Genomic DNA, 24,552 nt, shown 5'->3' with positions numbered 1-24,552 from the left:
GGCAAGTATGTACTGTGCCTTCTTTGGAAACCATAAACACCATTGTTTACTCCCGGGGTAGGAAATTCTATTCACTTCTGGCTGGGGACACTTCAGGGACTTTCTGGGCCCTGAGTCTCCTTTGGGACCTCTCACATCAGTTAGGAGTGGTACATTTCTTAACTTGAAGTTAAGCACTCTTTACCCTCTGAATTTCCAGTCTGGATCCAAGAAGACGAACCGCAACACTTCCGTCAATAAAACTATCTATGAAGAGGTAAGGAGCTCCTCTGAATGGGTTTAGTGCTCATAGCATAGCCTTGAACTCATACACATGTGAAAAGTCATCCACAGAGTCTCAGGGTTGTAGGGACTTTAGGGATCTTCTAATCCAAATCTTCATTTTAGAGATGAAGAAACTGAAGCTCAAAGAGAGTGATGGTCTAACCCAAGATCATATCATATTTTGGAGTTTGACCCCTGTTGGGGAGATAGAGTTTTAAATTAGGGCTATCCCCAGGCTAGTTTCCCAGCTGTGTGCCACACACCGGACATCTCTCCTTTCTACGGGTATGTGTGTGTTGGGGAATGGGGAGCAGAGAAGGGAGGATAAATGAATTTAAATGATTTTCCCATTAGTAAGTAATTGAGAATCATTCCAGGATATAGGTGATCTTCAGCTGCTGCTGGGATGGACACTGCACGAAAGAGACCAACGAGCCCGGTGGCCGAAATGATTCCCATCAGGCCATTTAGGGAATGGAAAGTAGGGACTCAATGTTTATTGGAGGTTTATTGCATATATATATATATATATATATATATATATATATATATATATGTCTGCCAGTGTCTTCATGTGAACTATCTTATTTAATCCTCACAGAATACTATGAGGTAGTATAATTATACTTCCCATTTATACCCAGAGAATTTAAAGCATGGAGAGCACCCCACCCATCAGCCTCATTTAACACCTGAGCTTCCACCTGTGGCCTGATAAAGATGTTGCCCCTGGTCACAAGCGAGAAGGTAGAGGGGGGCCTGCTGGAATTTCTGGCACTTGAGCTGCGGCCCTACAGTAAAGCCAGCTGGACAGGCCAGGGCTGTAAAGGACACCATGTGGGCCAAGGCAATCTAGGTGGGTCACGAAGAGGGGTGGTGTGGTTAAAAAGCACTAGAAATGGAGCCAGAAGAACTGGATACAAGCCCCTCCTTTACTTCTTACTAGTAGTTGACCCTGAATTTTTTGCCGTACCCACGTGAGCTTCCTTTTCTTACGAATTATGAATCGGGATAATAATTCATGGCCCACAGGGTTGTTATAAGGATCTCTTGGTGGGAGGGTCTGAAGTTCTCCTTTTCTTCTGCAGGTGGGAAAGAGAGCACCCAAAGCTGAGAACCCGGCTCGACTGAGCCGCAGGGAGCTGGAGAACTTCTGTGTATATTCCTAGTTGCCGCAGCTGTTCTCATCTTCCTTACAGTCCAGCTTCTGTTGCAATGGATGACACCACATGACTCTCTGCAGAGCAGTTCCTAGTCTGGAGAGGATATGAGAGTTTGTGCATGGTCTATATTTTGTTTTGAAAAAATGATTGCTAACAGCCATTATAGGAGCAACGCTGTTAAATACTATCTCAACTCACAGACTGGACAAGAATGAGTAGAGATATTGGGTAGTTTCCAAAAACAGACTCAGCAATCCAAGTACTGATAATCTTTCAAGTGCGATGTAAATGTATGGTGGTGTTATTATTAGCATTAAGATTCCCTTCCGCTGGTTTTCTAATCTATGACTTGTCTTCCTTCCTCCCTAATCAGGGATGACCACGTTTTTAGACCCTTCCCTCGCCCAGGCCCATCTTCCAAAGAGGAAGGAAAGATAACGGGGATACAGAGGAAAAGAAACAGCCCCCTCTGTGAGGGTGGAATAACTAGCTGTGAGCCAGCTGGCAGGTTCTCCAAGGGGGCCATGCCTGGGCTTTGGTCACAAAAGGGTGTAGGCAGGAGCGAGGGTAGATGGTGCAAAGCAAGCCCATCTCTGAGTGGAAAAATCACGCAGAGCCCATGCCATCCTGATAACCTGGCAGTGGGACCAGCTCTGTCTACAGAACGAGGTTTGACTTACAAAAACACATTATTAGACATCTATTCCGGTCTCTTCACAGTTACAAACTATATTGTATTTAAGTTCTGAGTCCTGATGTTCCCCACGGCACATGCTGGAGGGAGGGCTCAGACAGCTGAGCAACTGGGAACCAGGCACCTTGCTGGGCCCCCCTGAGTCTTCAGGCCAGACCCTTCCACAAGGCTGTGGAGAGCAGGCTGAGACTCTGGCCAAGCCCAGGAAAGAGTAAACTGGAAGAGGGCCTACTCAGGGACCCCCAACAGGTGACACTGCATGGAGCCTGTTCTTCAGTTGCCCCACTTCAGTTGCCCCACTCTGCCCCATAAGGTATGAATTTAATATAGAACTGTGTTGTTATTTAGAGGCAGTCTAAATTTCTTTCCTGAATGAAATGTCTGGGTCTCCTCCCTATTCTGTACTTTTCTTCTCTATAGCAGCCAAAGGGCACACGTGGGCCATCAATAAACACGCCTGTTCAACTCCTGCTGGAGGGGAGTCTGGCTTCCTGGTAAGCTGTCAGTGTCTCCCCGCCTGTGTTCACACTGGAATCACAGATTCTAGGGTCCCCAGATCCCAGGACCACTTAGTCTTGGGGGATAAGCCACTTGTTCATGCCCCACCTGATCCCTCTCCTCTGCAGGTGTGTGGTCGGCCAGGCTAGCTTCTTCCTGGAGGCAAGTGTGGACAGACCACATCCTAGAGAAAGTGTCAAGGGTAAAACTTGGAAAATATATGCAAAAGGAAGGGCGGGGGGAGGAGCCGAGGCACCTATTCGGAGCTGAGCTGCTCTGTCAAGGAGTTTGGTGAGAAGAGGGAGTGGGAAATGATAGGGGTCACAGCAGGTCAGATGAATACCAGAGATGTGGACTGTTGCCTGCTGCTGGCCTTTCACATGTCCTGAGTTGCATAGCTCTTGAACTGGCCAGATTTGTTTAAGGAGCAGAATAGATCCTATGGGCCCAAGACCTTTTGGGATGCTCTATTCTGGAGTGTAATCACGTATATCATTATCATCTTACATGTCTTTGTTGAGCTTCTGTGATAAAGCCTTACAAAGATGATTATCCATGCAATGACCAGCCAATGAGCAAAGCAGTAATTAAGGTCCTGCTGTGTAGGAAGCACTGCCTGGCTCCCTGGGAGTACTCACTTCAGGCCGCAGAAGTCATACTGACCCCATGGACCATGTGCAGGGGCGCGTGACAGCAGAAGCACAGTATTCAAAAACATAAACGGGCTGCAAAACACATGTAACGCAAGTGGACACGAGGGTATCATGAACGTAAATCAAGGGCCGTGTAACTTACAGGCAGGGGGACAGGGCTGAGGCCACAGTTTGGGGGAGAAGAGAGATATTATGCCTGTTATGCATCCACACCTGACAATAAGGAGGGAAATTCTCTTGGGTAAATACGGGAGGCTTATTCAGAAGAGGCATTCTAAGCACTTAAAAAATATATCAAAAGAGCAGTACACACAAATGGTTTAAAAAATATCTGGCAGTACAAAATGTATGCATTAAAAAAATCCCCAAGCCAGTCTAGTTCCCACCACAGAGGCAGCCACTGATAAGATCTTTGTATTTCCTTTCAGAACTTTTCTTTACCTATACAAACATACAGTTATTTTTTTTATCCAACCGGTAGCATATGATACACACTGTCCAAGACTTTGTTCTTTCCATTAACAATGTATCTTAGAGCTCATTCTATATTAGCACATGTTAGTCTTTCCTTTCCTTTCTTTACAGAAGTGGCAGGTTTCGCCATCGCGTGGGTATACTTTCACGTGCTGAACCAGATTCCTACTAGATGGACACTTAGGTTATCTGTAGCCTTTTATTTAAAAAAATACTACTGTGGTCATGATTTCACCTAGATCTTTGTGTCTGTAAGTGAGAATATCTGTTGGATTTATCTTAGCAGCTCTTTAGAGGAACATGTGAAGGTCCAGGTCCCCTTCAACAACATGACAAGCCTTGGCAGAGTTCTGAGGTGTGCATCTGAGCTGAGAGGCAGAAACAGTATGAACATGCAAGGAGACAAATGGAGCCCAGAAGTTGTCTGATCTGCTAATGGGTTTGGGAAGTCATGGGGGTGAGAGGAAGGGGGAGCCACAAATCCAGACATCGCTGGAACCCTGAAGGAAATTCTGAAGTGCTTCTGCCTGTGGGAGCCCCAGGCCCTGTTAGGTCCAGCACTCCAACCTCATGCAGGGAGGCAGCTGCATTTCAGGGAACATTTTCATAGGTAGATATTTCAGGAGACTCAAGATCCTTCTGTTGCGGTGCTGGTACCACCTGTGAGCCAAAAGACACACAATAATATGGTTAATAAAGCAATTATCCAAGCTGATGACAAGCATTTACGGAGAATCTCCTAATGGTGAGGGCCATGCGCTAGGCTCTTTGGAAGGGAGATATGAGACAGTTTAGTGCAGCAAATTGAGGGTGTTCCAAAATGACAATAAAAGGCCTTGCTCCCAGGAAGCTACAGTCTAATGATCCCAGTCTCTACCCTAGCGAGAGAAACAATGCAGACATTTATATAAAGATAATTCAGGTGATAGAGGCTAAGTTCCAAAGTAATAGTCCAAACCATTAGACCTTCATATTCCAAGGGTTCTGAGGCTCCCTTGTCTGACAGTGTTCAGGAAAAGCTCTAAAGAGAAGATGAGACTTGAGCTGATGCAGAAAGGAGGTTAAGTATCATCAATAGCTTGGAAGTAGCACAAACCTTCTTTGAGATATCATGCAGAGACAAGTGTCAGAAAATAACTAAAGTAGGTTTGAGAATTTCCTGATCAAGTGGGAAATAATGACCTTAGGAGACCCAGAACCAGAATTCCTGGTCCTGAAAATTCTGAGGGCAAGGAATAAATTCTTTCTAGAGTTTGGCTGAGGAAATGCACTGATTTCCACTTATATTGTGGGTGAAGGTGGTTTTAGGGGTCTTGAGTTCCTGGAGTGGTGTGGGAGTCATGCAGGACTGACCAGACAAGGTGTGGGGGGGGTGTCACATGACCATTCTGAAACTCAGAGCAGGGACTGCTGTCCATGACTTTAAGATTGACCAGTATTGACCCAAACGCAAAGGGCCAGGCCCAAGCAGCTTCAGTGAACGTAGTGAACAGTCCAGATTTGGCCTTGAGGACAAAGATAAAGTTCCTAGCTGGCTAGGCATTAGGCCATGCTCTAGAAATCAGGACATGAGGCAGAGATGGTTGAACCAAACTGTGTATTTGCACAAGCGTTTACTGAGCAAATTCTATCCATCTTTTAAGACCTCATCCAAATTATTTTTTTCATGAAGCCTTTCCTGGCTACCTCCATGCATAGCTGTCTACCATTTCCAATGTCCGAAAAACCCTTGGGAACTGCACACAGTGCAGTTTTCTCTCATCATATTTTCTCTCATCTTTCAGGTGACTAAACCAATCCAACTCTCCTACATCAAAGATAGATAACAAGTCTTCAAAGTCAAAAGTGGCGCCTTAAACATATTTGAATCCCCGTAGCCCTCAGCCCAGTTCTGGGCAAACAAAAGGTATTCAATACATATCTACTGATTGATTCATCGATCACAGAGAAGTAGCATAATTGAAAAACTTTGAGAGTTAAAAAAAAAATCTTGTTCGCACAAGTCTTCTGGGGGAGACTTGAAAGCAAGTATGAATGGACCCAGTATTTCCAGGAAAGTGAAAGTGGAGTGGACAGCCAGATTCAGATCAAGGTTAATTGTTGAAGACGTTTCAGGGTTATTTAAAAACTCCTTGTGGTTTTTCATATTGAAATTCCAACCACTATCTGTGTGAACTGAGGCAAATTTAATTTCCTGAATCTCAGCTTCTCTGGCTATAAAGTTTGGATGACAGCATACTTGTAGAGTTGTTTTAAGGATCAGATGAGAATATGTTTGCTAATGTTTTGTAAACTGTAAAACTTTATATAAACTTATTATTAATGGGAAATTCTAAGCTTAAGGGATGTCTTAACACTCTAATGAAACCAATGTGCTGTAGTTAATAGCACATATTCCAAAAAATCTTGGCATTAGACTGTTGGCTAATTTCCAATTGTTTTGGGAAGTTGCCATTTTGATGAATTAGAGATAGATTTAGAAACATACATGGACCATACAGTGTTTGGGTTTACAGACTGTTATTCTGGTAGTGTTAAGATTAATCAATATAAGATATCATTAAATTAATTAGAAATGTTCAGCTTTTGGCCACACAGATGTAAATCAGGAATATTTGTTTCAGCATCTCTATGCACCATGGAGTGTGTCAGGGGGGCACACAGTGATGGAACTTGAGCTCCTCTGCTTTCAGTTAAAATGGTCTGGGCAACATTTCCTCACTTTATGGGCCTTAGGATACAGAGAAAATTGTTCTCACCTTCTGAGGTTTCTGTATAGAGCAGTAGATTGTGGCTGACTTCTCTTTCTTCTGAGGAACTGGGGTCTGTCCCTGTAACAGACCAGCACCAGGATATCCATAATCACAGACGAGAGAGAGCTTTCCAGAGATTCGCCCTCAACTCGCACCCCACCAGGTTCCGATTACACATAGAGGGTGGGAACTGCCTTAGTGCAGTGGAAACAGTGCCTCTGGTTTCCCAGCACCTCCCTTATTTACGGCTCAAGAATGGGAGCGAAGTTCCTTTATATCAAGGGACCCCAAGGTTGGTAAACATGGATAGAATCACAATTCTCTGCCCTTGCACCGCTGGTCCTGTCCCCCAGTTTGGAGAGATTAGTCTTTCAGGTTACTGGATGGTCCTAGAATGGGGAGGGGGAGGGAAGGTGTACTGATCAAAAGAGCTCACCTGAAAGTCAAGGAACACCTGTGTATACACAGTTTCCCTTCCAATTGCAAGCGCTGGTGTCGTGTCATCTGGAGTGACGAGATAATACTCTGCTTGCCCCTCAGAGTCCGAGTCATGTCCAGCGTCCTCCTGAGTGACCAAATCACACACCTGGTCTCTTCCATTGACGGGCTGGTGCATCTCTGTCCTCTCCTCATCCTCCTCAGTTGTCCCATTGCTGTCAGAGCTGCTGTCGGAGACGTGCCTGGCGGTCTTAGGGAAAGTGTCCACCTTCTCATACCCTTGGGAGAGCATGGAGCATACTGTGTGGTCAGCAGTGGGCTCTGGAACACATTCTGCAGGGTTGGTAAAGTATGTACCAGCCCCCTTCTCTCTCTTGCTTTGTGCAAGGATCCAAGCTGCTCTGACTCCTAACCCCAGATGAGGCCTAGAGAACTGGAGGAGAAGGTGTTTTCCTGTCTTCCCTCACAGGACTCCATTCCATTACCCCTTCCTTCTTCCTTTCAAGCATTCACTTATTCATTCATTTGATAAGCATTCATCGAGTGTGATATGTGATGGACTTAGGAGCTCTCAGTGAGCAGGACTGGCCCCGTTGAATAAACCATCCTAACTGCCATGACAGGTACTCTGGGGAAACACAAAGGTGAGTTAGACCCGGTCTTGAAGGAGTACACTGTCTACCTGGGGGTCAGATCTATGCATAAATCAACTAATGTAAGGCCAACTGTGTCACAGGAAAAGTATGAGGAAAGTGCAGAAGTGAGAGGAGATGGTCTCTGGTTAGGAAACAGAGAAGAACTTGTGAAGTGGCAGAATTAAGGTAGGCCTTGACATTGGGGCAGGACTTTGTTGAATGACAGTGTATTCTTGGTGGAAAGAACAGCATGATTAAAGGCAGGCATGAAACCTGAGGCACCCTCTCTTTTGGGAAAGGATGATACTTAAAATATTTAACAACCACAATGGTTTGGGCATAGGACAATCAGAATGGGTACCTGCTACGAACACCTGGGTGGATGTCTACTGCCTTCGGGATGTATCAAGCAACCCATTCGATCTAAGTGTAGAATAATAATGGCTCACATTTATTAAGTGCCCACTATGTGTCAGTCACTGTTCTAAATGTTTTTCATGAATAAATTCATTTAACCTGCATAAAACCCCATGAAGCCTAGACGATAACTATTCTTATTTATGTTTCACAGATGAGGAAACTGGAGCACATAAATGTTAAATATTTGCCCAAGTAAGTGGGAGGGCCAGGATCTGAATGCAGGTAATCTGGTCCCTGGTGTTCTTAACTGCTACTCAATACTGTCCCCTATGCCCTTTGTGTAGGAAAAAAGTAGACAAAAGGTGTCCTGGCCCAATACTGAGCAATAATCATAGTCATCACCTATTGAGTGCCTACTGTGGGTGCTGCCCCACGCAGTCCTCACAGCAACGGAGAGGTTGGTGCCTTCATTTTGCAAAGTAAGGAAACTAAGCCTTAGAGACTGAATTGCCCAAGATCACTAAAAAGGAGGAGAGCTAAGATAGAAACACAGGATTATCTGACCTCAGGACTCATACACATGACCACTAGATTATCTTGCCTTTTGAGTAACAGACAAAGCCATGAGGCGCCATTGATGGTTTTAGAGCAGTCAGAATTAAGCTTTTCAAAGGGGGAGCAGAAGGGATAGAAAGGAAGAGTTCTGGAGCGGGAATGGCCAGTTAGGAAACTATTAACAATATTTCAGGGAAGAAGTTACAAGGAATGGGAATGTCTGTTAATAAGGACTTGTTAAATAAATTAAGGTACATCTGTAGAATGGAATAAATGGGAGTCAGTCTTAATCTACGTACGCTAATATTGCTAGGATCTACTGTTAAGTTAAAAAAGCAGGTTCAGAAAAATGTTATAGATGGCTCCCATATGTGTAATCAAAGGAAGAATATATGGCTTGTAAACGCGTTAAAATGCTCTGAAAGGATTTAGACATACATATATCTTAACAATGGAGGTCTCTTCAGGGGTTTCTGTATAGAGGTCTGGAGATTGGGATTTAGAAGGAGATTATTTTTAATTTATACCATGTGAATATGTGACTTTTCAATTAAAAAAAGAACCTGTTTCATAAAACAAAAAATTGATGACAGCATGAACTCAGGCAGTGGCACAGTCTCCAAAGAGGAAACTCTGGAGAGAGAGTGGAGAAATAAAAGAAGCAGACCTTGGGCACTGAGGAGAGGTGCTGGGGGAGGGAGGAGGGACAGGGATGACAGTGGTATCCCCAAAACTTTTTTATTCCTCCTCCTGTGCCCAGGGTGCCAAGGAAGGAGGGTTCAGGCTAGGGGAGACCAGGGTCTGTTCTGCCAGCTCTAAGGAGGAAGCTGGTGGGAAACTCCAAAGTCTAACCTCATTTCCATTTCATGCCCCCTTTTTCTTGGTTACACTTTCCCATCAGAAAAGGCTGCAATGTTGGATTTCTGAGCCCCTGGCTCCCCCACACATTCCCTCCTCCTATTCCATCTCTTTGGGGTATCCCCTCCATGAGAGGTGACATAGGGGTTTTTAAAGCAGGGTTTGACTGAGTGGCCAGAGTTTGGAGATTCCTTAGAACTCCAGAGCTTCAGAGTTCAAGGTGGTAATTTAGGACACTGAGATTTGGGACTGGGAGAATAAGGAACAGGCATCTCAGCTCTCCACCCCAACACTCATCAGAACGGCTCCACTTTTACGTGCATTGTGATTTGGGGGTGTTGCATAATATTTTGTTTGAAGAAAGCATTCCTTAGCTTTTTCGAAAATTGGAAAACCACTGCCTCAGTAATACTTATGGGTAATAGGTATCTAAACAGTCTTATGAGTTTTAATTTCAACTAACTTTTAATTTTGCTTCAGTCACAGATATACTGTTTCATCTGGTCTTTGTTTCTCCATTCTTGGAGTGGAGACAGTAAATTCATTCTCATCACGGGACACATTCCAGTGATGGCAGTCAATACCTGAGGAATCCTAGAGACCCCGGAGGAAGGACTAGTTCTCCTAGCTCTGGTTACCATCTTTCAGGAGTTCAGTCTGGTTGTGGCTTTTGTTCTCCAAACCACCTTCCTTTAGCATGCCGCTTCTCAGACTTTAACAGGCATACGATTCACCTACAGATCTTGTTAAAATGCAGATTCGTGTTCAGTATTCTGGGGTGGTGCCCGAGAGTTGCGTTTCTAACAAGCCCTTGGGTGTACCCACGTTGCTGGTCACACATTGAGTAGCCACACTCTGGAGCTTCCATCTGGCCTGGGAACCCCATAGCCTGTGTCACTGGTGATATATTACCTGGTGTGTCAGCTGGAGCCTCAACTTGACTGGATCTGAAGGCTGGGGCTGAACCTGAGAAATCAAGTTAGAGAAGGATTATCATTAGGGCTGTGAGGGGAGAGAGTCTGATTCTGTGAGAGTCAAAGGAGAGAGAGAGAGATTTCTGAGGACATAGGGAAAAGGCTTTAGGGAGGAGAGTGAACCCTGATGTGAGCACAAGCCCATGGGAAATGTTGGCCAGAGTCTAGGGTCATCTTCAGCTGAGGAGAATTCTCTGGAGTTTCCTGCCATCTCTCTGGAAGGGAGAGCTCTAACCCCTCTGTGGTAGCCACTCATCAGGTTGGTTTGCTGGCTCACAGTAATTCTTCCAGGGACCCTATATATTCTAACCAATCTGTTCTTTCTGGGAACTACTCCATTCCCACTTCAATACTGACATTCTAGAAGGAGCTACCAATCACAAACACTCATTCCATTGCCCACAGTGATTAGTCCAAGCAATAGTCACATGACCTAAAGCTGAGCCAATCAGAGAGATTTCTGAGGTTCTTCAAATTTGAGTTGGAGGGGAAACATCTTTTTCCCCTTCCTGGTGTCAGAACTATTAGTATGTGTGAGTCTGGAGCTACCAGTTGCTGTGTTTTGGTACATTCCACCCCCACCCCTTCCCTTCAGCTGGCTGTATTAAGAGAGTTAAGCTGGCTTATAGGGAAAAATAGGGATGAGAGATGGAGAGCTCTGGTGGCTTTTGAGTCTCTGGTGACATTTGTCTCTAGGCCAGCTCTTCTCTTCCTTGCCCATAGACTGATTATGTGAGTCTCCAAATAATAAACCAGTCCCTTGCACCTCTCCCCACCCTTTCTTGTCTAAGCTAGTTTGAGTTGGGTTTCAATTATTTGCAACTAAAGAGTCCCAGCTGACACTCCTCCCCTATCATTCTGAGAAGAAATGAGGTCTTGGGAGAGAAGGGGTAGGAGGGAATTATGAGAGGACAAAGAAGTCTCCAGAGGTCCTAGGGAAATGGCCTCGTACTGGCAGATATCATTGATCTCAGAAACTCACATCGTCCTTTTTTCTTCCAAAAGCACCAGCCAGAGATCCCAAAGCACAGAAGGGTGAAAAGAACCATCAGGGAGATCCCAAGCCAAAGTGCTGTCCTTCTCTCAGGTCCTGTGAAGAGGAACTGAGTGATATCAATATAAATAACAACAAGGGAGTTGGGGCAAGCAAAGGACAAAACATAAAGGCCATCCTACCTGCCTCTTAAAATCCCATACTATTGCGGGAAATATTCCTTTTCATTCATTCATTCATTCTACAGCTATTTATTGAGCAGTCATATTCCAGGCAAGAAATTATAGCAGTAAGGCAGACACTGTCCCTGGGTCGAGAGGTTTATTGCTTGCCCAGTGTCACAGAGTTTTAAGTACCTGAGCTGGGATTTGAATGCAGGCTGTCAGATCCTAAAACACCCTTATCCATCACACTACACTGCCCCTCTCTATAAATGGCATAAGGACAGTTCTAGAAAGTGAATCCAGATTACTATTGATCGGGGCTCTAAAACCACTTGCCAGACACAGCCTGACCCAGCATTTTCACATCCTGGGTAGACCTTCCTTTTTTTCTACTTCTCTCTAGGGAAGAGCAGAGCACAGAACTCAGAGCCTCAATCCCGCTTCTGCTGTGTGACCTTGGTTAGTATGACTGAGGAATTAAATTGTCTATTTAATTTTAATTAATTAAAATTTAAATTAAAAATCAGCTACTCTATTCCTTATTGAAAAACTGATAAGTATATTTGGAACAACTCAGATATAAATATATTTTTTCAACTGCAAATTTTATGAAATCTGAATACAGATCAACTACTGCCCATGAGAATTTAGCATCTGAATTAAGATGCGCTGTAAGTGTAAAGTACATACTGGATTTCAATGACTTAGTACAAACTGAAATGCAAATTATGTCGTGAATAATTCTTTGTATTGACTACATGTTGAATTGATGATAGTTTGGATATATTGAGTTAAATAAAATATATGATTAAAATTAATTTTACCTGTTTCTTTTTGCTTTTTCTAATATGACTATTAAAAATTTAAATTACCTATTATAATTTCATTATATTTCTATTGGAATGTGCTGCTCTAAAGACTCACTCACACTCTCTCACTGCACTTTATAAAGAACCACTCAGAATGAAAACTCTTGGGTCCACGGACTTAAGGCTCTGAGGTCTGGCTGAACAGGAGAGCAACCTGGACAGAGGTCCCTAGAAAGAAACTGCTGGGAGCTGTTGCTGACAGGATTGCTGGCTCTGCATGTGAAGCTGGGGTGTTTTTCTCCACTTCTCCAGGAGACGCTGAGGTGAGCTCCCCCTTGGGACACAACAGCTCCTTTCTGTAGGGGGCTCCATCTGTATGTCACATTGTGTCCACTGTCCTCCACTGAGCATGTCAGGCTGATCCTGCAGACGCCGTCCTCAGTGAGCCCGAGGCTCCTGGTGACTTTTGGCTTCTTCAGCCTCCCTATGTGAGGAGAAAGGCAAACCAGATGTGGAGTCAGGCCTGCACCCTGGGCAGTTACCATTCAAAATATATTCATGAAGTTGTGGGTTGACACTGCCTTAGGGCTGGGAAGGTGCCTCCAGGAGTGCACCTGGACTTTTCTTGGATAGATCTAAAATCTCAGACTCATCACTTTACTCATCTTTGGTCCTTGGAAATAGAGGGGTTAATGAAAAGTGAAAAAAGATACCCCATCATTCTATACAGTATAGTTCTGTGAAGAACAAGCAAACCAATCAACACAAATAAGCACAACACTTCCAAGTGCACTGAGGCCCTTCAAGGCTTACATTTTGAGGTCCCATCATCTAATTTGTTTCCTTACGTGAGATAAGGAATATGGAGAGGTGAGCACAGCACTGTCACAGAGTAAGCACTTAATAAATGTTAACAATTTTAAAAGCAGCGTAAGACTGGCACTCTTTGTTCCCAATTTCTTATTCTTTTTGCTTGATCATCTTCCTGGTTCTTTGATACCTGAGTCACAGTAGGCAATAGAAGTGAACTAGCTGACTTGCATATTTTAACAGGACCATGGACAGTGACTCTTTTCTCATGTACTGAGACACCACCAACATGCCCAGGCAGGGGATAGGTTGACCATGTCTGAATATTAGAGGTGAAGGAGCTGGCAAATTTAAATTATACAAACCGTCCAGCTAAGCTCCTGTGAAGCACAGGGCTGAGGAGGAAGACTCTGAGTTCTTTCCCTCACACTCAAGGAAGTCAAGTAGCCTTCCAAGCTCTTGGAGGTCACAGGACAATAAAGGCTTTCTCCTCAGTCTTCTATGATTTTACCCAGCCAGCTCTGCCTTATGCAAAATGATAATGTTCTATAAAAATACAGGTTGGAGAGTTCCTTGTCCCACCCAGTAATCGATGCAGGAGGACAGGGCAAGTACCAGAAGTTGGTTGATTGAGGCTTAACTGGAAGCCTAGAGGAAGGGGGCCTGGGCTAGGGGAATTTGCTCAGCTGCTGATTGTATTGTCCTCCTGTGAACGTACTGGTTTGAACTGAGTAGCTGTCCTGTGGGTCTGAGGCATTTTGTAGGAGGAGGGAGGTGGGCTAGGCAGCAAAGAGGAGAAAGCTTTCAGGGAATGAATCGAATGATGGGCGCTCTACTCAGAAACTCACGGTAGATGCTCAGGTTGATGTGTTTTGTGCTGGCAACTCTGGCGTTTGAGCACACATAGGCGTGGTAGGGGCCGGCGTCCTCCATCTTCAACTGGCCAATCTTTAGGGAGTAGTCCTGGCTGGAGACCCACACCGTGCTCTGATTTGGGTCCTTGAACTTAATGAGTTGATTGGCTGTTGCTTCTTCTCCCCGCTTTTTGCTGATAATAGAGGTGTTAAACATCCAGACAACGTTGTCTATGTGCTGACTGTCTGGGAGCACCAGGGACAGGGTGATGGACTCCCCCAGGATCCCCGCCACTGTCTCCCCCATTGGTCTTCCTCTGGAAGCTCCTAGATCTGTAGCCAGAGGTGAGACATTGCAGTTTCAGCCACTGGTCTCGATCCCTTGACCCTCAGCCTGCCTGAAGGGGACCATAGCCTGATACACCCTCCTGCCCAGGCCTCCTTCCCCCTTTCTCTGATGAGGCATCCCTGCTGCTTTCCCATGACCACTTGTCATGCACAGGTATGCACCTGGCTCTGCCTATTGCATACCCAGTCCTCTCCTGCCCTCTCTGCCCTTCTAAGGACACCCTAGGAGACACCCCTACCCAAGCAAAGAGAAATCTGGATTTCTGCATCCATACTCTCTTTCCCTCTCTTGTGTTATAGACCCTTGGAGTTTCAGAGTGCCCCGGGAGTTCCCAAGTCCCCTACCAGTCTCTCTCAGGCTCCTGAGGGTAGAGAAAAAGGGATTTTCGGGCCTGTTCTCTTACCTCCCTACCTCATCTGTGTCCTGCCAGAATCCTGGGATTTAGACTCTGTAGCTGCTTAGACTGTTTCTGGAATCCCCTGGAGGGCCTCAGTGGAGCCAGTTACCTGTACAGAACTGCCAGGCATGGACAGGGCGGGAGCTGCTCTGGCTGACGGGGTTCTTGGCTCTGCAGATGTATGGCAGGTTTGGGTCACAGGGCAACCAAGAGATGGTGAGACTAGGCCCCCCCCAGGATTCAGAAGCATGGGGATCCCTCGAAGTCCAGTAGTACTGAACATCTTCCCCTGTCCCCTTCACAGAGCATACAAGGGTGATGTTACAGGAGGCGTTCTCAGACATGTTCACAGACTTCATGGTGACTCGGGGCTCCTGCAGCTGTTCTGCAGGAACAAGGGCAATAGGAAGACTATTCAGACTGCTTCCCCAGCAGGAAAGGGCTAAGTGAAAAATATGGTGTTGGTAGAAGAGCTGGGGGCCAAAGGAAGAGGCCAGCATTATCTGTTCCAGTGGCAAGTCTTTTTTTTTCCTCTTTGTATCCCATGCAAGCTAGGTTGATTGCCTTTCCTCAGTGCTTCCGTAGTATCCTCTACGGCTGTTATCACCAAGACTCAACATGACAGTAGTCTGATTATTCTCTCTCTCCCCCACCAGTTAGTGAATTCCTTGAGGACAGAGCCAGTGTCTGTGTCTGAACATCTAACATCTGCCTGGTCCATGAAAGACACTCATGAATGTTTGGTAAATAAATGGATGAATGAGCCAGCCTCAAACACGGGGTATTTGGAAGCTCTGCCTCTATAATTTGAGTTGCCCTTGTCTTTTGGTCTAGATTTGGGACCCACTGTGCTTCCAGACTTTCTTCCTGGTCCTCTCCTTTCCTTTTGTTCCATCTCCTCTGTTCACAGCCTGTGTGTGTGTGTGTGTGTGTGTGTGTGTGTGTGTGTGTGTAAGTTCATTTTCTTTTTTGAATAGACAATACATACATAAAATTGAAATTGCAAAGATACAAAAAGGTACATATGCACACACAAAGAAACAAGCTTTCTTGCCCAGCCACCTAGTTCCTCTCCCCAGGAATTATTGTTCTTGGAGGCAATTACTGTTATGAGAGTCTTGTTGATCTTTCCAGAGATATTCTAGTTGTAGACACATATATATATAATAGCATGCTGTACATATTGTCCTTAAGCTTTTAAAAATTTTAATGATATATCTGGGAAATTGTTGTATGTTAGTACATATTAAGTTGATTCATTCTATTTCTGTTAATTGCATAGAATTCCATTTCTTTAATATATCCAGAGCACCCTAAAATATCAATCAGAAAGGTCAAACAATCCAATAGAAACACGGTGTTATAGGCTAAATTCTGTCCCCACAAAGTTCGTATGCTGAAATTCTAACCCCAAGTACCTCAGAGTGTGATTGTATTTGGATATAAGACTGTATTTGGAAACGGAGGTAATTATTTTAAGATAGGGTCATTAGGATGGTCCCTAATCCAACATGTCTGGTGTCCTTATAAGACGAGGAGATTAGGACAGAGACAACACAGACAGAGAGACAACCATATGAGGACATAGGGACAGAAGGTGGCCGTATACAAGCCAGGGAAAGAGGCCTCAGAAGAAGGCCTCAGGACCAGCCCCAGATTTGTGAGAAAATAAATCTCTGTGGTTTAAGTTACTCAGTCTGTGCTATTTTGTTATCGCAACCCTAGCAAACCAACACAGATTTTGGCACCAGAACTGGGGTGCTGCTATAATGAATACCCAAAAATATTGAAGTGGCTTTGGAACTGGTTAACTGATAGAGGCTGGAAGAGTTTTAAGGTGCATGTTAGAAAAAGCCTAGATTGTCTTCAAGAGACAGTTCATAGAAATGTGGATGTTAAATGTGATTCTGGTAAGAGCTCAGAAAGAAAAGAAGAGATCTGTAAAGAAAATTTCTATTATCTCAGAGATAGACATATTATTGTCAATATAACATTGATAGAAATATAAACATTAAACGTGTGGCTGGTAAGGTAATAGTTGAAAATGAAGAGCCTGTTATTGGAGGGAAGGTGATACTTATAAAGTGGCAAAGAACTTAGACAAATTATGTTCTAGTGTATTGTAGAAAGCAGAACATTTAAGTGATGAACTGGGTATTTAGTTAAGGAGATCTCCAAGCAAAGCGTTGAGGGCACTGCCTGTTTTCTCCTTTTGCTTGTAGTAAAATGTGAGAGAAGAAAGATAAATCGAGGAAGGAAGTGTTAAGCAAGAAGAAACCAGAATTTAAAGATTTGGAAAATTCTCAGCCTATCTATAGAGCAAAAAATGAGAATTTGTGTCTGGGGAAAACACTGAGAGTATGGATAGACAATGGTGTAATTCAAGGATCCAGTCAACCATTTTAGTAGAAATTCTGCCACCTTGGACTGAAGGGACACAGATGGGACAAAATGAAGGAAGGCTGTCAGATTTGGGGGATTTTACAGGATAAGCCAATAGAGGTGTCCAGCTGAGACCATGCTTTATCCTTCAAGAAAAGGGAAGAATGACCCCAAGGGCAGTTCAGAGGTCGACAGGTCTGCCACTGGCACCACAGGCCTAAAGGTCATAGGCCCAGGGGCCGTTGGTGGCGTGGTTTCCTCCTTGGTTCCAGGGGGCAGGGCTGCCGGCCAGGGCCCAGGGCCAAGGAGGTGTGGTTGCCACCCCAGTGGACCAGGAGGATAAATCATAGAGCCAAAGGGGATTATTCTCAGATCTAAGAAGATGTGGAGACTTCCCTAGTGGCGCAATTGTTAAGAATCCGCCTGCCAATGCAGGGGATACGGATTTGAGTCCTGGTCCGGGAAGATCCCACATGCCGTGGAGCAACTAAGCCCGTGCACCACAACTACTCAGCCCGCACGCCTAGAGCCCATGCTCCACAACAAGAGAAGCCGCCGCAATGAGAAGCCCACGCGCCACAATGAAGAGTGGCCCCTGCTCGCTGCAACTAGAGAAAGCTGACATGCAGCAACAAAAAACCCAATGCAGCCAAAAATAAATATATAAATAAATAAAATTTATTAAAAAAAAAGAAAATACATCATCAAAGAAAAAAAAGATGTGGTACATATATATACAATGGAATATTACTCTGCCATAAAAAAAGAATGAAATAATGCCATTTATAGCAACATGGATGGACCTAGAGATTGTCATACTGAGTGAAGTAAGTCAGACAGAGAAAGACAAATATCGTATGACATCACTCATATGTGGAATCTAAAAAAAGGGTACAAATGAACTTATCTACAAAATAGAAATAGAGTCACAGATGTAGAAAATAAACTTATGGTTACCAGGTGGTAAGGGGGGGATAAATTGGATTGACATATACACACTACTATATATAAAATAGATAACTACCCCAATAAAAATAAAAAAAAATCTAATAGAATTTGCCCTAATAGGTTTTAGACTTGTTTGGGACCTGTGACCCATTTCTTCTTTCAGATTTCTCCCTTTTGGAATGCAAATGTCTATGTTGTGCCTGTCCCATCATGAAAGCAGGTAACTTGTCTGGTTTCAAAGGTTCACAACTGGAGAGGAATTTTGCCTAGGATGACTTATACCTCAAGTCTCACTTATACATGATTTAGATGATATCTAGATAAGATTTTGGACTTGATGTTGGAATGGGTTAAGACTTTGGGAGCTGTCGAGATGGGGTGAATGTATTTTGTGAGAAAGACATGAGTTCTGGGGGACCAGAGGGCAGAGTGTTATGGGCTGAATCAAAATTCATATGTTGAATTCATAATCCCTATTACCTCAGAATGTGACTGTATCTGGAGATAGAGATTTTAAAGAGATAATTAAGTTAAAATGGGGTTATAATGTGGGCCTGAATCCAGTATGACTGGTGTCCTTGTAAAAAGAGGAGACTAAGACACAGACAACACAGATAGAGGGACGACCATGTGAGGACACATCAAGAAGGTGGCCATCTGCAAGCCAAGGCATGAGTCTCAGAAGAAATCAAACTTGCTGACACCCTGACCTTGGACTTCTACCCTGTAGAATTGTGAGAAAATAAATTTTTGTTGTTTAAACCACTCAATCTGATCTTTTGTTATGGCAGCTCTAGCAAGCTAATACAGATGGATGGATAAAGGATATTAACACAGAGAGAGAATCCACATGGCAGAAAACAGAATCCAAATAGCTCTTAAACACAGTTTGGCTGTTCTTCGCTCTTGACATCTGTATTTATGGAATTGGGGGAAAAGGACCAATGTGATAGTTCTCTTTGTCCTAGAGAGATTAATTCCTGGAGAGGGAAAAACCCTGCTTTTAAAAATAAAAGGTCAAAACCCACAGACGCTCTCTGGAACTCACCATAGATAGACAGGGTGAATTTCTCACTTGTGGTGACTTTAGAATTCTTTTGGTTTATCTGGGCTTTGTAGGATCCTGCATCTTTCAGAGTCAGCTTGTTGATAGACAAGGAGTTGTTCTGGGTGACGTTTATTCGCCCCTGGTAGCTTTTGTCTATTAAGATAATCTTTCCGCTTGCATCTGCTAAAGCCAAAGCTTGTTGGGGACCACTCCAGGTGATGTGCTCAATTTCTGCATCTACTGAAATGTTCAGGGACAGAATCACTGAACCCCCTAGAATCCCGTTCACCACTGTTGGTGTTGTGTCCTTTTCAGAGGCTCCTAGCCCTGCAGAGAAAAAAGAGGGACTTGGAGGAGGAGCTGGAGTCCTCAAGCCAGCGTTCATGTGTTTGTTCATTTATTCATGCATGTGTGCATTCATTCATTCAATAAACACATATTGGTAATAAATGCCAGATGTTGAGAAATGAAATGATATTTTGGCTGTCCTCCCTCTAGGTCCATTGCTTAGCAAATGGACCTCATTCATCCATTCATTCACTTCCCAAACATTCTCTCCCAGGAATGTAGCTACAATAATCAGTAAAACAGACTTTATAGGTTTCTATTCCTACAGGGAAATTAGCATTGTGGCTTTCAACGAATTTCTAAATTTCTCTGAGAATCAGTCTACACATCTGTAAGACAGAAATGTTCACACCTGTACCATCTTCCTCCAGGAATGTGGTAGAGATGAAATAAAATCAGGTTGCTGTAAATCATAAAGAACTAATGAAGTAAAAATATGGAGCATCTTTAAAAAAACAAGATGGATTGATGGATGGCTAAAAGGGTAGATAGATGAATAGGTGTGTGATAAAGGAAGTAAAGTAAAACACCAGTGATAGAACTGAGCTGGGAGGTATCTGCGTGTTCACTGCAAAATTCTTTCGAGTTTTCTGTACGTTTGAGAATTTTCATAATAAACTATTGGGAATTAAAGGAGCATCTCTTGCCTCTATTATCACCTTACCTTTCCCTCTTTGCCCATGGATCTCAGCCTGACTTTGGCTTGGCCAGGGAAATCTGGTCTGTGCTTGGGAACAGGTTTGGGGTTGGGAATAGGTAGGTAGCATTGATTCAACACCTGATTTCCTCATCTCAGGAAAGACCCGGATCTCTGATAACCATTGTTACTAAGGGCTCCAGAGGCCTGACATTTGGCCACGGCAGCTTATTTCCTTGTAGGGGTCCTGTGAGTATCCTCTGGGTGACCCCAACCTGGATTCCCAGATTCCAGGACTTCTGAGGCTCTAGAGAGTGCTCTGTAAACCCTAGACCAACTCAGATGGGTTCAGGACCCACACTCCACCAGGAATTCTGGGTGGAAAAATATGTAGAAAATGTTAGAGAGAGAGGAGTGTCCAAAGTACAGCCTGGATGGATGGGAAAAGGTTGAAGTGTGTTCTGAAAGCCTAAAGGTTACGGGTTCCGTAGACACAGAGAAGAGATTGGTGCAGGCCAAGGGGGTCTCTGCCCAGACCCCCATCAGCAGAGCGCTTGGACCTTGTGGTGTGGTAGCTAGGGAGGACACAGGACTAGGAACCCTGGACACGAAAGCGTCAGTTCAGGTGGACTCTGGGGGCAGATTCAGAAGACAGAAGCTTAGCTGAAGTGATGTTGGTTTGAGGTTGCCTAAAAGAGAGCTCTTCTCATCCAGAAGAGACTGCTTATGATTGCTATGTGTGTATTAGGCACTTTGTAGAAATCACTTCACTTAATCCTCAAAATTATCTGATAAGTAGTCCTGTTTTTCTGATAAGGAACTGAAATTTAGAGAGTTTAAGCCACTTGCCTGAGATCACAGGTTTGGTCAGTTGCAGAGCCCAGATTCTATGTATGTGATGCCCCAGGGTATAGAGGCCAAGAGCACTGACCACCCCATCCTGGAAGCTCAGAGGTGCTGGGTCTTGGCTGGGCTCATATGAACATGTTTTGACATCATTGCTCCTCACATCAACGATAAACAAAGCCTCTCATACTGTCAGTGGGAGGAGCAGGATGTGGTTCTGATCATATTGTAGCAGAGTGTTACACAGCTCCCTGCAGAGTGACAGGAGCCCCAGGTATCAGCCATCTTATTTTTTATTTTTGCGGTACGTGGGCCTCTCACTGTTGTGGCCTCTCCCGTTGCGGAGCACAGGCTCCGGACGCGCAGGCTCAGCGGCCATGGCTCACGGGCCCAGTCGCTCCACCGCACGTGGGATCTTCCCGGACCGGGGCTCGAACCCGTGTCCCCTGCATCGGCAGGCGGACTCTCAACCACTGCGCCACCAGGGAAGCCCAGCCATCTTATTTTTTAACTACATCATTTGACAAATAATTAAAGGGGGCTTCAAAGATTGTGATAACTGAATTTGACTTGCCCATCCTTGAATAGTGTCTGAGAATAATGTACTTAACAGTGATTATCATAATAACAAACACAGCTTCCACCAACTATGTGCCAAGCACTGTACACATACCATCTCTATTGATAAAACAGTCTTGCATAATACATCTTATTATTTGTATTATACACTTAAGAAATAGAGGCTCACACACCTAAGAAATGATGGAGAAAGGACTTAATTTCAAATATTTCTGGTACTGAAGCTGGGGGCGAGGGGTCAAAACTTTTCACCCTACTGCCTCCTAGGTTCCTGAAACAACTCCTTGGAAACACAAAAGCCTCAAGGAAACTCCCTTCTAAACCCAAACAGTGAGGTTTGAGGTAACCCTAATTGGTGGAACCAGACAGAGGGAGATGTCTCTTTGCCCTGAACTGTTTGAAATTTCCCGCATTGACCACCTGAGGCTTGGAGGTCGTTGGATGTAGCTAATTCCAGGTTTATCCAACATAACCAAGAAGCACCTCAAGAGCTGGGTGTGGATATAAACAGCCTGCTGCCACCTGTGTTTTTATGGTGAGAAAAGATGAAATAGAAAGTGAAGGGGCTTCCCTGGTGGCGCAGTGGTTGAGAGTCCGCTTGCCGATGCAGGGGACACGGGTTCGTGCCCCGGTCCGGGAAGATCCCACATGCCGTGGAGCAGCTGGGCCCGTGAGCCATGGCCGCTGAGCCTGCACGTCTGGAGCCTGTGCTCCGCGACGGGAGAGGCCACAGCAGTGAGAGGCCGGCGTACCGCAAAAAAAAAAAAAAAAAGAAAGTGAAGAGAGGGGGCTTCCCTGGTGGTGCAGTGGTTAAGAATCCACCTGCCAATGCAGGGGACACGGGTTCAATCCCTGGTCTGGGAAGATCCCACATGCCACAGAGCCACTAAGCCCTTGCGCCACAACTACTGAAACCCATGCGCCCTAGAGCCCATGCTCTGCAGCAAGAGAAGCCACAGCAATGAGAAGCCCGCACACAGCAACGAAGACCCAACACAGCCAAAAAAAGTGAAGGGAGGTCAAACTAAAATTCAGCCTTGAGGTCTAGGCTCCCTCTACCCCCATACATGCATCTAAGAGTTTTCTAGAGTTTTCCTCACTGCCCATCCCCACCTCTATCCTCACTGCTGTCAGGTCCTTAGTGCTACCTGCATTATCCTCCCTGAATCCCTGGTGAGGAAGAAGGATTCCAGACAGATAGTAACTGTCACAGTCCCAGGTGGTTGAGATACACCCTGGGGTACTGGGTTAGCTCTGCCCACTGGAGAGGGGTGAGCAAAGATGAAATAGAAAGTGCTCTTGAGAAATGTTTCTCAGAAACTAGCAGGACTTGGGCCTTGAGGGGGAGGTAGGATGGTGGGGAGAAAGGATATTCACATAGAAGCCACCTAGCCGAGGGCAACCAGACCATCTCCAGATCCCTAGTGAAGCCTCCATACATGTGATAAACAAGGCAGGATGTAGAAAGAAGCTCGAGCAGTTCTATCCCTCCCTAGGAAATTGACAGGTGGCTTACCCTCAGGACAAGTTCCCTGTATCTCTCTGTGTGTTTTACCCACAGTGTATAGGGAACAAACTCATCACCCAGTATTTCTTAGCAGGAAGATGTGAAGGTGAGAGGAATAGAGTCTGAGCCCAGAGTTATTTGTGACCGGGGCTAGAATGTCACCTATTCATGGTGTGTAACTATGCATACTCACACACACACATACAGAGCTCAGAGTAAGGTGGAACTTGCAGAATAATTACCAAAAGGAGAAGAGTTTCCTGCTTTTATCAGTTAGAATCTCCAGCAGAAACGTGACCAGCCTCAGAGGAACACCAGTAGCAAGTGGCGGTGGCCATAGCGTGGACTTACCCATGAGCAGGAAGAGGAGAGGGATCCATAGAAAGGGAGAGAATATGTGTGGCTGACTCTCTGGTGGCTTATTGGAGAGAGTTTGTAGAGCCCAGCCATCTGTTTGTCTCCCTGGGCTCGCCATGATGATCTGTTTTCAGATAACACGCTGAAGGAGGAAACACCACAGCTTCCGCAATTGCATGTGAGTGTGTGTGTGTGTGTGTGTGTGTGTGTGTGTGTGTGTGTGTCCCAGGGAGGGTTGTTTATACCCAGCACCACGGACTCCTCCCACATGCTCAGGCTGGGGTACAGGTCCCGAGTCTATTAATAACCTTCATGGGATTTGCAAACCAATAGCGGGTATCACTTGCTTCAGCCTCAGCAGACTTAGGTTCTAAACTTGGCTCTGAAGATGCCGCTTAAAGATCTCTACCTCCTGGTATTCATGCCCTAGTGTAATCACCTCTTCTTGAGTGTGGGATAGATTTTGTGACTTGCTTCTAGTGAGCAGAATGTGGCAGAAGGGATGGGATGTGGCTTCCATCTTGGGCTCTCTTTCTCCACCCCCATCCCTCCTTGAGCTCATGCGAGGAGCCAGGTATTATGCTGTGAACTGCAGGCCTCCAAGATAAGGAAGGCCTCCAGCCAGCGTCCAGCATGGAACTATCGGCTCTGGCCAATGGTTGATGAGAACCTGAGGCCTGCCAAGAGCCACAGGAATGAAACTGGAAGTGGATCCTCCCCTAGGAGGGCCTTGAGGTGACTGCAGCCCTGGCTGACACCTTGACTGTAGCTTAACGAGGGACCCTGAGCCAGAGGCACCCAGCTAGGCTGTGCCTGGATTCTTGATCCACAGAAGCTGTGAGATAATAAATGTTTATTGTTTTAAGCTGCTAAGTTTTGCAGTTTGTTACATAGCAATGGATAACTAATACAATGGTCTAATAAATTCCCTATTTTGCTTAAGCCAGTTTGTGTTGGCTTCCTGTCAATGCAACTGAAAGACTTTGAATTAATCCTGAAAAAACACCAGGGAAATTGTGCTGAGGATGGATGTTGCAGGTAACGGTTGTAGAACTGGCTGAGTTGAGAATTAAGTTGCGGGGGGTAGCATAATTCCCTTTATTTGCCTTGGGAAGCTGACTTCTTTTAATTGATAGTGTAATAGCTGGTTAAGCTGTAGCTTGTTGTATCTTGAGATTTATATGTTTACTTAGACTATAACATT

At 44.9% G+C, this 24,552-nt stretch overlaps 2 protein-coding genes across 6 annotated transcripts in view; one reads left to right on the top strand and one right to left on the bottom strand.

Annotated features, from left to right (window-relative positions):
* Window positions 1-2,590, top strand: part of CD244 (CD244 molecule) — a 30,112-nt gene extending 27,522 nt beyond the window's left edge. The window contains exons 8-9 of the mRNA XM_027095027.1: window positions 200-256; window positions 1,353-2,590. Coding sequence (XP_026950828.1) covers window positions 200-256; window positions 1,353-1,433 — 138 coding nt within the window. The 3' untranslated portion in view covers window positions 1,434-2,590. The remainder of the gene's footprint in view (window positions 1-199; window positions 257-1,352) is intronic.
* A 1,014-nt stretch (window positions 2,591-3,604) lies between these two features.
* Window positions 3,605-23,504, bottom strand: LOC113613905 (T-lymphocyte surface antigen Ly-9-like). 5 transcript variants are annotated; one of them, XM_027095022.1, is made up of 10 exons: window positions 23,343-23,490; window positions 19,075-19,401; window positions 14,806-15,081; window positions 13,945-14,283; window positions 12,465-12,770; window positions 11,302-11,409; window positions 10,258-10,311; window positions 6,936-7,216; window positions 6,506-6,577; window positions 3,605-4,406 (listed from the first exon to the last, which is right to left on the bottom strand). In XM_027095022.1, the coding sequence occupies exons 1-10, from the start codon at window positions 23,464-23,466 to the stop codon at window positions 4,338-4,340; spliced, it is 1,956 nt and encodes a 651-aa protein (XP_026950823.1). In that variant the 5' UTR covers window positions 23,467-23,490; the 3' UTR covers window positions 3,605-4,337. The 5 variants fall into 5 exon arrangements, with proteins under 5 accessions (XP_026950823.1, XP_026950824.1, XP_026950825.1 ...); XM_027095023.1 differs by having other exon boundaries at window positions 12,501-12,770; window positions 23,343-23,488; XM_027095024.1 differs by lacking the exon at window positions 14,806-15,081 and having other exon boundaries at window positions 23,343-23,492.
* Between the last annotated feature and the right edge of the window lie 1,048 nt (window positions 23,505-24,552).

This window comes from Aethalodelphis obliquidens, unplaced genomic scaffold (genome assembly GCF_003676395.1).
Source record: "Aethalodelphis obliquidens isolate GAN/ISIS:26980383/991018 unplaced genomic scaffold, ASM367639v1 scaffold90, whole genome shotgun sequence".
In the NCBI taxonomy this organism is placed as follows: domain Eukaryota; kingdom Metazoa; phylum Chordata; class Mammalia; order Artiodactyla; family Delphinidae; genus Aethalodelphis; species Aethalodelphis obliquidens.
This window is presented reverse-complemented; position numbering and strand designations above follow the sequence as displayed.